The 12,008-nt window shown below is 40.3% G+C and overlaps 1 protein-coding gene across 1 annotated transcript; it reads right to left on the reverse strand.

Annotated features, from left to right (window-relative positions):
* Positions 1-1,166: 1,166 nt before the first annotated feature.
* LOC311110795 (small COPII coat GTPase SAR1B-like) lies at positions 1,167-12,005 on the reverse strand. The gene is made up of 7 exons (XM_084153361.1): positions 11,922-12,005; positions 7,935-8,007; positions 7,544-7,663; positions 7,370-7,435; positions 7,142-7,245; positions 3,347-3,478; positions 1,167-2,768 (listed from the first exon to the last, which is right to left on the reverse strand). The coding sequence occupies exons 2-7, from the start codon at positions 7,990-7,992 to the stop codon at positions 2,652-2,654; spliced, it is 597 nt and encodes a 198-aa protein (XP_084009487.1). The 5' UTR covers positions 7,993-8,007; positions 11,922-12,005; the 3' UTR covers positions 1,167-2,651.
* Between the last annotated feature and the right edge of the window lie 3 nt (positions 12,006-12,008).

The raw sequence follows: 12,008 nt of genomic DNA on the forward strand, positions 1-12,008 counted from the left end.
AAAGAGCTGTCAAAGGACACCAGAAACAAAATTGTAGACCTGCACCAGGCTGGGAAGACTGAATCTGCAATAGGTAAGCAGCTTGGTTTGAATAAATCAACTGTGGGAGCAATTATTAGGAAATGGAAGACATACAAGACCACTGATAATCTCCCTCGATCTGGGGCTCCACGCAAGATCTCACCCCGTGGGGTCAAAATGATCACAAGAACGGTGAGCAAAAATCCCAGAACCACACGGGGGGACCTAGTGAATGACCTGCAGAGAGCTGGGACCAAAGTAACAAAGCCTACCATCAGTAACACACTACGCCGCCAGGGACTCAAATCCTGCAGTGCCAGACGTGTCCCCCTGCTTAAGCCAGTACATGTCCAGGCCCGTCTGAGGTTTGCTAGAGTGCATTTGGATGATCCAGAAGAGGATTGGGAGAATGTCATATGGTCAGATGAAACCAAAATATAACTTTTTGGTAAAAACTCAACTCGTCGTGTTTGGAGGACAAAGAATGGTGAGTTGGATCCAAAGAACACCATACCTACTGTGAAGCATGGGGGTGGAAACATCATGCTTTGGGGCTGTTTTTCTGCAAAGGGACCAGGACGACTGATCCGTGTAAAGGAAAGAATGAATGGGGCCATGTATTGTGAGATTTTGAGTGAAAACCTCCTTCCATCAGCAAGGGCATTGAAGATGAAACGTGGCTGGGTCTTTCAGCATGACAATGATCCCAAACACACCGCCCGGGCAACGATGGAGTGGCTTCGTAAGAAGCATTTCAAGGTCCTGGAGTGGCCTAGCCAGTCTCCAGATCTCAACCCCATAGAAAATCTTTGGAGGGAGTTGAAAGTCCGTGTTGCCCAGCGACAGCCCCAAAACATCACTGCTCTAGAGGAGATCTGCATGGAGGAATGGGCCAAAATACCAGCAACAGTGTGTGAAAACCTTGTGAAGACTTACAGAAAACGTTTGACCTGTGTCATTGCCAACAAAGGGTATATAACAAAGTATTGAGAAACTTTTGTTATTGACCAAATACTTATTTTCCACCATAATTTGCAAATAAATTCATAAATAATCCTACAATGTGATTTTCTGGATTTTTTTTTCTCATTTTGTCTGTCATAGTTGACGTGTACCTATGATGAAAATTACAGGCCTCTCTCATCTTTTTAAGTGGGAGAACTTGCACAATTGGTGGCTGACTAAATACTTTTTCCCCCCACTGTAGGTAGTCGTAGTTGAGCATTCAAATGGTAGACTATATGAAATTGCATACATCATCTGTGACTGACGTGTGCAACCAACGCAGTTGTGATAAAACCCTGGTACTACAAAATACTGCACCTTTGTATTATAAACAAGCATTAATAAATAAAAAGTGATAATGCACTTGTAGTCACATTCTTGGCATCAGTTGGTAGTGATTCAACTTGAATTGATCAAAAACATTCATTTGACGAGAGAACAACTTTGTCCTCATTGGTAAAATACTCCAACTGTGCTTGATTGAGCTTGCCTGTTGCAATGGAACCAACAAAAAAGTCCCAGAAGTACAAAGTGTTTGAAATATCTCGAATAGTATTTGAACCCAGGCCTGTAGTACGTGGAAGGCAACAGCAGCAATGGTGAAAAGACAACGCAGAACTGTTACAGCAATAAACCCTCCTCTGTAATCCAATGCCAGTGATTTAAAAATAAACCAGGGTTAGGAACTGGTTCAAAGCGATGGCATGTCCTACCCTGTAAGAGTAGAGAGGGGTAACGTCGCCGAACATAGAGGGGATTCCCTAACTAACTTCATCATACTAATAAGAATGTAATAAGAATAATAGGGTTTGACAGACATCATGAGGTATCATTCAAAATACACACCACCACAGTACTTTCAGTAAGTAACAGATAATATATCATTGAAAACTACAAAGTCTATGAAATCTTGGGTTTGCAGGTTTTGATACTTGGCTTAGGCAAGGAAGTTTGAATTCACTACATAGGGCTCATACTAACAATTATCAATGGGTTCAACTGTTAGAGGGTTATCAAACAATCACTAGGCCTGTATATTTCAATAGTGCAGTGTTTCCCAACTCCAGTCCTCACCAACAGCACACATTTTTAACGTAGCCCCGGACAAGCAAACCAGAGTTGATTCAACTTGTCAATTTATCATCAAGCCCTAGATGAGTTGAATGAGGTGTGCTTATCCGGGGCTACAACAAAAATGTGTACTGAAATAGTGTATCAAGAAAAATATATATTTTCTTAGAAATATATTTACTTATTGAGGGCACACTCTCAAATGCTAAAATGACAAATATAGCATGCTAGCAGTTGATAGCTTTTCCAGCAGGTAGATTTGTGAGGCCTGTACTCTTGTGCATACAAAACAGTTGATGAACAAATACCCTTCCTTTTCACACTACTGAGCCAAATCAAGCTGAGCCAAGCCGGCTTGGTTACGCATCCATCATAGTTGCTGCAACCAAACCAAGCTGAGCCAAGCCGGCCTGATTACGCATCCATCATAGTTGCTGCAACCATGCTGGAAAGGACAATTGGAAAATAAATGATCTAGGCCACCCTGTAAGGTTTGGGTTGGCTCTATAGTGTGAATCAGGTAAAAGAGAAATAAGATGGGAGTGATGTATAGATCAGTCAATGTACTGTGAGAGCCAGCGGAAGCCGTCTCCATATCCCTGCCTCTTCAGAACACTGCACATGAAGATTTCCATGGGCCTCAGGTTCAGCTCCTTCAGTGACACGTTACCCTGAACAGAGAAACGCACGCAGACAGAAGAGACAAGTAAAGATGAACCTCCATTCCAACCTTTTCCTTTGCGTTGCAGTGAATGCGAGACTACAGAGTTAGCATAATAAACTACCATAATTAAGTGGATGGTAACTGTACTTTAAAATATAATTTGTCATCCCAATCTAGTCATTGTCAAGACAAGACTAGATAGCTCTGTAGGCCACCACCTTGAATTGGTTTAATCTGATGTCAGTTTCTCTGGAGGCTGCTGCTTTAGAGGGTAAACCATGTGGGGTGCATTCAACAGTAAGCCTCTCTCCTCCTGCAAGTTGGCATTTATTGTCATGAATCTTGACCTGGAGGCAGCTCTGCAAAGTATCACTAGCTATCACAGCCACAAAGTTATCAAACCTAAACCTAACCACACTGCTAACCCTAACTTTAAATTAAGACCAGAAAGCACATTTTTGTTTTCATGAATTTTTACTATATATCCAATTTGACTTTGCAATTGGGCCATCTAGCGGAAATCGCTCATTTCTGCCTCCAGGGCAAGATTCATAACAATAAACGTTGACCTGCTCTCCTCCCCACCTTTCCGGTAGTGTGTCCAATGAGCCCGAACATCCCTCTGAGTGCGTCTTCACTGATGGCCTCTGGACGGTCAATCTTATTCCCCAGGATAAGTACAGGCACGTTGGAGATGGTCTCGTCTGTTAACAGCGCCTGGAGAGAGAATGTAGAGGGCCAGTTTAATGTCCTGCTCATCAGTGAAAAGCAATGTTGTATTGATTAGCATTTAGCCATACAATAACTACTGAGTGTAGGATATGCTGCTTATTTAATACTACAATTTTTATTTTTTATTTTTTATTGAATATAATATTTATTTATTTATTTTTTCTTTCTTTTTCAGGGGGAATGGATCAGCATAATATTGCAGATAGATTGTATCTTCTATCAATGTAATTGTATGCATCACTTCCAATCCCCCATGTTTAATTTTTTTAAATATATATATATACTCCCCTTTATTACTTTTCAACCCCACCATCCTTTCCCTACTTGGAGTAAATTAGTGAACAACAATGCCCAGGCCTCTACTTCCGGTCTATAATTACTATCTACACCTTATGGACAGAGTTAATTTTACAATAATTCTATTATATATATATATATATTATTATTATTTTTGGCTCCTGAACTTCTTCTACTCTCAACCTCTCCGATCATTTTCATGATGTCCATCCGGTTTGCTTCTATATGCCATATCTTTCTAACTGTGCTCTTTCCCAAAAGCTCCCAACATACAACCTATATACTTATTATGGACACAGTATGCTTACATTATTAGATATCTTTGTTATTATTTGTTGTTATTTGTTATTAGTCCCATCCTTCAACTCTATTCAATACCTCCCATCTATCTCTTAACACCATCCATATAGGATTTCTATTTGCCATATATATTTCAACCGTACTGTGATGTTTTACAAAAGTTCTGAACCTTTCTATTCTCATTGCTTCTACAGATTGTGAATTAAAAATAAACATTTTTGCTAAAAGTATTATTATATTATTGATTGATTGACTATGACTTTTCAGATCACCCAGTAATGCTATCTGCAAGGTTAGTTCCAGGTAAATATTGCAATCCTTTAGCCATTCCTGGACCTGTGTCTAAAAACAAGCTACAAATGGACAGAACCAAAACAAATGATTTAATGATTCTGTCTCTTCACAGCAAAATCTGCAGAGCTGGGAAGATTGTATCCCCCATATAAATAACATTCTATTGGTAGCAACATTTTTATATAACAATTTAAATTGAAAGATTCAAATTTTTGAATCCGGTGTCGTTTTGCGTGTCAGTTCATAAACACTATGCCATGGGATCGGTATGTCAAAGATCTCTTCCCAACTATTTTGCAATCTATATGGGACGGCTGTCAATCCTTTGGTCCTTAAGTGAAACTGATATACTTTTTTATTTATCACAGTTTTCCTTAACCAATTATGTTCTTTAATGCAAGGCCGACAGACAAGTTCCTTACTTTCTCCCCCTTCCACATTCCTCTTCCACTTTTGCGGTAAGGCTGCAATTATTTGGTTGTAATTTTGGGTAGAGCAGACATTTCCATATGTTTTTGTTAGCTGCATGTGCGACATAACTCCACCAGTCCTACCGATGATATCATTTACGAAGATTATACCTTTTTTAAACATTCTGTCAAAAAATAAAGGTTTTTTGTCAATTAGCATATTTGAATTCAACCACAATATTTGTTGCATTATTTGTTCTGTCGTTTCTGGAGGATTAAATTGAAATTGCAACCAACTTTCTATGGCTTGTTTTAGAAATAGTGACATTTGGGAGATTATTTCCTTTTCAAATAACTGAAAGTGAGAGGTTGTAATCTGAATAAAGGGAAAAAGGCCTTTCTTGAACATTGGGTGAGACAATTTTACTAATTTGCTTGAGAACCATTTCGGATTTAAGTATAACTTTTGTATGACTGAAGCTTTTAGTGATAGGTCTAATGCTTTAATATTTAATAATTTCTGTCCTCCGAATTCATATTCATTATATAAATATGCTCTTTTAATTTTGTCTGGCTTGCCGTTCCAAATAAAATTGAATATTTTTTTCTCATATAATTTAAAAAACTGTTCGCTAGGCGTCGGCAAGACCATAAGCAAATAGGTAAACTGGGATAATACTAAAGAGTTAATCAGGGTGATTTTTCCACAAATTGACAGGTATTTTCCTTTCCATGGTAGTAAGATCTTATCTATTTTTGCTAACTTTCTATAAAAATGTATTGAAGTGAGATCATTTATTTCCTTTGGGATATGTATTCCGAGTATATCCACATCACCATCAGACCATTTTATTGGTAAACTACATGGTAATGTAAAAATTGTATTTTTTAGTGATCCAATACGTAATATAGTACATTTGTCATAATTTGGTTGTAATCCAGAGAGGTTAGAAAATGTATCTAGATCCTCTATGAGGCTGTGGAGGGATTCTAGTTGTGGATTTAAAAGAAAACATGAATCATCAGCATACAATGACACCTTTGTTTTTAAGCCCTGTATTTCTAATCCTCTGATATTATTATTGGATCTGATTTTAATAGCTAACATCTCGATGGCCACAATAAATAGATATGCCGATAGTGGACAACCTTGTTTCACTCCTCTTGACAGTTTAAAACTTTCTGAGAAATAGCCATTATTTACTATTTTACACCTAGGGTTACTATACATGATTTTGACCCATTTTATAAGAGATTCTCCAAAATTGAAATGCTCCAGGCATTTATATATAAACCCCAGTCGAACTTTATCAAATGCCTTTTCGAAGTCTGCTATGAATAGCAGGCCTGGTTTCCCATATTTTCCATAGTGTTCTATTGTTTCCAATACTTGCCTTATATTATCTCCAATGTATCTTCCATGTAAAAAACCTGTCTGATTAGAATGAATAATATCCGACAATACCTTTTTAATTCTATGCGCTATACATTTTGCTAGGATTTTTGCATCACAACACTGAAGTGTAAGGGGCCTCCAATTTTGTAAATGGACAGGATCTTTATATTTTCCACTTGTATCCTGTTTCAGTAATAATGAGATCAGACCTTCTTCTTGAGTGTCAGATAATCTACCATTTACATAGGAGTGGTTAAAACATGCTAATAACGGTCCTCTTAGTATATCAAAAAAGGTTTGGTATACCTCGACTGGTATGCCATCCAACCCTGGAGTTTTCCCGGACTTAAATTCTTTAATTGCATCCAGAAGTTCCTCCTCTGTAATTTCACCTTCACATGAGTCTTTCTGTGTGGCTGTTAATTTGACATTATCAATAGAAAAAAAATCTCTACAATTAGCTTCAGTTAGAGGAGATGGAGGCGACTGAAAATAAAACATATGCTTAAAGTACTTTGTTTCTTCCTTCAAAATATCATTTGGTGAATTATGGGTGACTCCGTCAATTGTAACCAGTTTCATTAAGTTATTTTTGGTAGCATTCCTATGTTGAAGATTAAAAAAGAATTTAGTGCATTTTTCCCCATATTCCATCCAGTTTGCTTTATTTTTATAATATATTACACTTGATCTTTCTTGAATAAGTTTCTCCATTTCTTTTTGTTTTTCCTCTAATTTATTCTGAGCCTCTATGTTACAGTTTTTTTTATTGCCATCTATCTGTTCTGTTAGACTTTCTATTTCCTTTCTTAGTATAAACTCTTTTGACCTAAATTGCTTTTGTTTTCGAGATGAGTACTGAATTGCATGGCCTCTAAAGGCACTTATTTAATACTACTATTTATTATCTTTGTGGAAATGATTTTTTTGTGGGGACGATGACTTACGTACATCTAGTTCAATTTTGGCTTCTTGTAGTCTCTCATGGTCTGCAGCATCCACCATGTAGACTATACCGTTTATAGCTGGGAGGTAGTTCTTCCAGATTCTCCTGGCTGTGAGTGAAAATTTCACAAGTGACATGTCATTGCCACTTAAGCCTCAGTATCATCTGAAGGTTTCAAGACTTAACCATTAGAGAAAGCACAGTGTGCATACAGTTTGAATTCTAATGTGTACCTTGTGTGTGACCACCAAGATCAAATGTTGTGAATGTCATCCCAGCAATGGTCAGCTCTTCTGATGCTGTGGGACAGACAAATAGACTAGTTGAGGAACCACCAGATAAGGGTCGATGGCAGGCATAGGTAAGTAAGCAAGGTGTCTGAACTGAACATCCTCCTTCTGTCTTACTGGGATGTAATGTTGGCACATGCTGTCCCAGTCTGTCATCTCTGAGCATGTGCAGTAGCGTTGTTTTCCCAGCATTGTCCAAACCAAGGAACACCAGCTTCCCAGACTTCTTATATAAACCTAGAGGGAGAGACAAGTATAGAGACAGTTTATTTACCACCAGATGTAATGTAGGAAAATATGCGATGAAAATATGACGTGATTGAACACCTGATTTGACCATATTATGATTAGGTTAGTCATGTGCTTGAGAAACAACTCAGTTATTGGTAGAGCATGAGTGTCAAGATACAGGTACACTCAGAAATAAAGTCTATCACTCTTCAGTAAGTAATTAGTCTTTCTCCAGGAGTTAGTTTTAATGATTGAATGGTTTACATTTTAACTGTACCTAGTAACTGCAGCACACCACTGAGGCCTTTGTAGATCCAGTTAAATATAAAGGACATGTCTGTTGTCTTTACCTGAAACAGAACGGTTAAATACACAATACAGAGTCACTTACAGTGTAATTAACATCGTGACGGTACTTAACTCTAAAGTATACTCCGCTTCATTCATAACTAGAGGACAGATAGGGGCCAACTACAACTCTGCCACGCAGGCGCGTCATGCACCCCAAAAATGGCTGGGGGGATCCGGAGGGGGGCTAGGCCCCCCGTTGGGAAGGTGGAGAATTGGAAAAAATGTAAACACCTGAAACAGCTTTTTCCTGCAATCTAGAGCCATGATCATTATGCGTAATTCTACGTCAAAAATATTTTTCTGCATATCCAAGCACAAATCTGGTGGTTCTTTTTTAAAAGAAACTAAATATGCTTCTCTGCAAAAATCTGGGTAACAGATTGAAAGGAATGTGTGTCTTATTCAGTACATTTAGTTATTGCTTGCTTTTCTAACGTCTACCAACCTTGGCAGCAGTCATGCCAGCTAAGATAGTTAGTTAGACAAGCTAGCTACTCTAACTTGATTGATAACTTGAATGTCTTCTTGGTAGCTAGTTATGAGGTTGGAAGATTGGTAACCTATCTGGTCTAGCTAAAACCAACTACATAAAATTGCTAGGTGGCTAGTAGTATTACAGAAGCAAAACAAAAATAATAGTACATATATTTGTACTTTTATAACAGGACAAATCTGAAAGGGCACATGCCCCTGTGCCCCCTATGGGCATGACACCTCTGCTGCCATGTTAGGGGAAGTTATTGGACACATTGCCTCCACATTGCTTCTGACTCTACCCATTCTTCATATTTTATTTTAGAAAGCGCAAGAGCAAATTAAAAACAAAACCTCTAACAGACTTTTAGATGATACAATTTGTTTGAAAATGAAACATGATGAAATAAGTGTAACAGAGAATACCCTCCACAAACACAATAAAATGTTGTAGCAAAATCCCACAGTGCAATAGACCTAGTCACGGCTATTTAACCTCCAATACTGAAGCTCAATTGTTTTTCCCAACCCCGGATTAACTCGTTGGTATGTGTAAACTGCTCCGAGTTGTTGTGCCAAGGCGAAAAAAGTGAAGGAAAATAATAAATCCACCACAAACTGTAGGTTGGCAACTGTAGCCCGTTCACACTAACAGGGAGCTGGCTAACTGATCTAGAGGTCTTCATGGGTCCACCCCGAACCCCCGAGACCCGACCCGGGACCCGGGACCCCAGCGGATCCGGGTCCAAAATTCTAACTTTTCCCTCCGGGTCGGGTCCTGTTTGATTGTCATCAGGTCTCGAGTCTATGTAATGACAGCTGATAGACCTGAGTGGACCCAAATGGACCCGACCACGGCTCTGCATAGCCTATAGCATATTTATTTTACGCTAATAAGGTTAATTTGTGATCACGCTCTCCGTAACCGATGTGAGTAAGACTTTTAAGCAGGTCAACATTCACAGGGCCGCAGGGCCAGACGGATTACCAGGACGTGTACTCCGAGCATGTGCTGACCAACTGTCAAGTGTCTTCACTGACATTTTCAACATGTCCCTGACTGAGTCTGTAATACCAACATGTTTCAAGCAGACCACCATAGTCCCCGTGCCCAAGGACTCTAAGATAACCTGCCTAAATGACTACTGACCCGTAGCACTGACGTCTGTAGCCATGAAGTGCTTTGAAAGGCTGGTCATGGCTCACATCAACAGCATTATCCCAGAAACCCTAGACCCACTCCAATTTGCATACCGCCCCAACAGATCCACAGATGATGCAATCTCTATTGCACTCCACACTGCCCTTTCCCACCTGGACAAGAGGAACACCTACGTGAGAATGCTATTCATTGACTACAGCTCAGCATTCAACACCATAGTGCCCTCAAAGCTCATCACTAAGCTAAGGATCCTGGGACTAAACACCTCCCTCTGCAACTGGATCCTGGACTTCCTGACGGGCCGCCCCCAGGTGGTAAGGGTAGGTAACAACACATCTGCCACACTGATCCTCAACACGGGGGCCCCTCAGGGGTGCGTGCTCAGTCCCCTCCTGTACTCCCTGTTCACCCATGACTGCATGGCCAGGCACGACTCCAACACCATCATTAAGTTTGCCGACGACACAACAGTGGTAGGCCTGATCACCGACAACGATGAGACAGCCTATAGGGAGGAGGTCAGAGACCTGGCCGTGTGGTGCCAGGACAACAACCTCTCCCTCAACGTGACCAAGACAAAGGAGATGATTGTGGACTACAGGAAAAAAAAGAGGACTGAGCACGCCCCCATTCTCATCGACGGGGCTGTAGTGGAACAGGTTGAGAGCTTCAAGTTCCTTGGTGTCCACATCACCATCGAACTATCATGGTCCAAACACACCAAGACAGGCGTGAAGAGGGCACGACAAAGCCTATTCCCCCTCAGGAGACTGAAAAGATTTGGCATGGGTCCTCAGATCCTCAAAAAATTATACAGCTGCACCATCGAGAGCATCCTGAGTGGTTGCATCACCACCTGGTATGGCAACTGCTTGGCCTCCGACTGCAAGGCACTACATAGGGTAGTGCGTACGGCCCAGTACATCACTGGGGCCAAGCTTCCTGCCATCCAGGACCTCTATACCAGGCGGTGTCAGAGGAAGGCCCTCAAAATTGTCAAAGACTCCAGCCACCCTAGTCATAGACTGTTCTCTCTGCTACCGCACGGCAAGCGGTACCGGAGTGCCAAGTCTAGGTCCAAAAGACTTCTCAACAGCTTCTACCCCCAAGCCATAAGACTCCTGAACAGCTAATCATGGCTACCCGGACTATTTGCACTGCCCCCCCCCCCACCCCATCCTTTTACGCTGCTGCTACTCTGTTAATTATTTATGCATAGTCACTTTAACTCTACCCACATGTACATATTACTTCAACTACCTCAACTAGCCGGTGCCGCCGCACATTGACTCTGCACCGGTACCCCCCTGTATATATAGCCTCCCTACTGTTATTTTATTTTACTTCTGCTCTTTTTTTCTCAACACTTTTTTTGTTGCTTTATTTTTACTTTTTTGTTAAAAATAAATGCACTGTTGGTTAAGGGCTGTAAGTAAGCATTTCACTGTAATGTCTGCACCCGTTGTATTCGGCGCATGTGGCCAATAACATTTGATTTGAATTTATTGACTTATAGAAGGCCTAGCCGACATATAAAGATCTATTTGTTAACCAGAAGAGCAACTTGGCTGATAAACATGATTTGTTTTGTCACTCGGGTTGGGTCTAGGTCTGGTTGTCGTCAGGTCCGGGTCTGATTGTCCTCTGTCCTTTCAGGTCCAACTTCATAGACCAGAGAAGACCTCTAAACTGATCTTAGCACTCAGACTGTTCTTGCTACAGACTATTTTTATGGACAAGTTGTAGCTACAGATGACATTTGATAGGTCCGGGACAGCCATGGCACACCTGTCACTTTCTTGACAGTGACTACTAACTTGCTGTGTGAATAGCATGATAGTGACCTTACAGGAATGCAAAAACGAATTCCAGAGTTTACCTATAGCTGCCCAGCTATCATAAAATACACAGTTATTGAGTAAGATTGGTAATTTTACTGACTAAAGCTGTACTATACATTACAACTGTGAAATTATTACAATGGAATTGGCTAATTACATAGTATCCTAGCTATACTGTTGTTGACACCATATTGCAATTCGGTCTGGCAGCAGGTGACTGAAACGTTGCAACATCAGGGTTGCTGAGATAAACATCAATGTGAAGTTAAACAACAAACCAAGTAGGCTAGGCTAAATAGGTCGCAATTAAAACAGCCCACTCCCAATTGATCAAACTCAAAACACGCTGGCCTGATTTTATGATAAACAAATATCTACTAGATGTTGATTTTCATGGAACTATGTAACAACTGAACGCAAAAATGTTATCATGTACCTTATGTCAGTGGCTCTAACACTCCGTATCGTTACTTTTGGTCCAGGCTTTCTCCGTGTATGACAGGTCAAAATTTGACAGTTCACC

Source organism: Coregonus lavaretus (genome assembly GCF_964263955.1).
Source record: "Coregonus lavaretus genome assembly, chromosome: 36".
Taxonomy (NCBI): Eukaryota; Metazoa; Chordata; class Actinopteri; order Salmoniformes; family Salmonidae; genus Coregonus; species Coregonus lavaretus.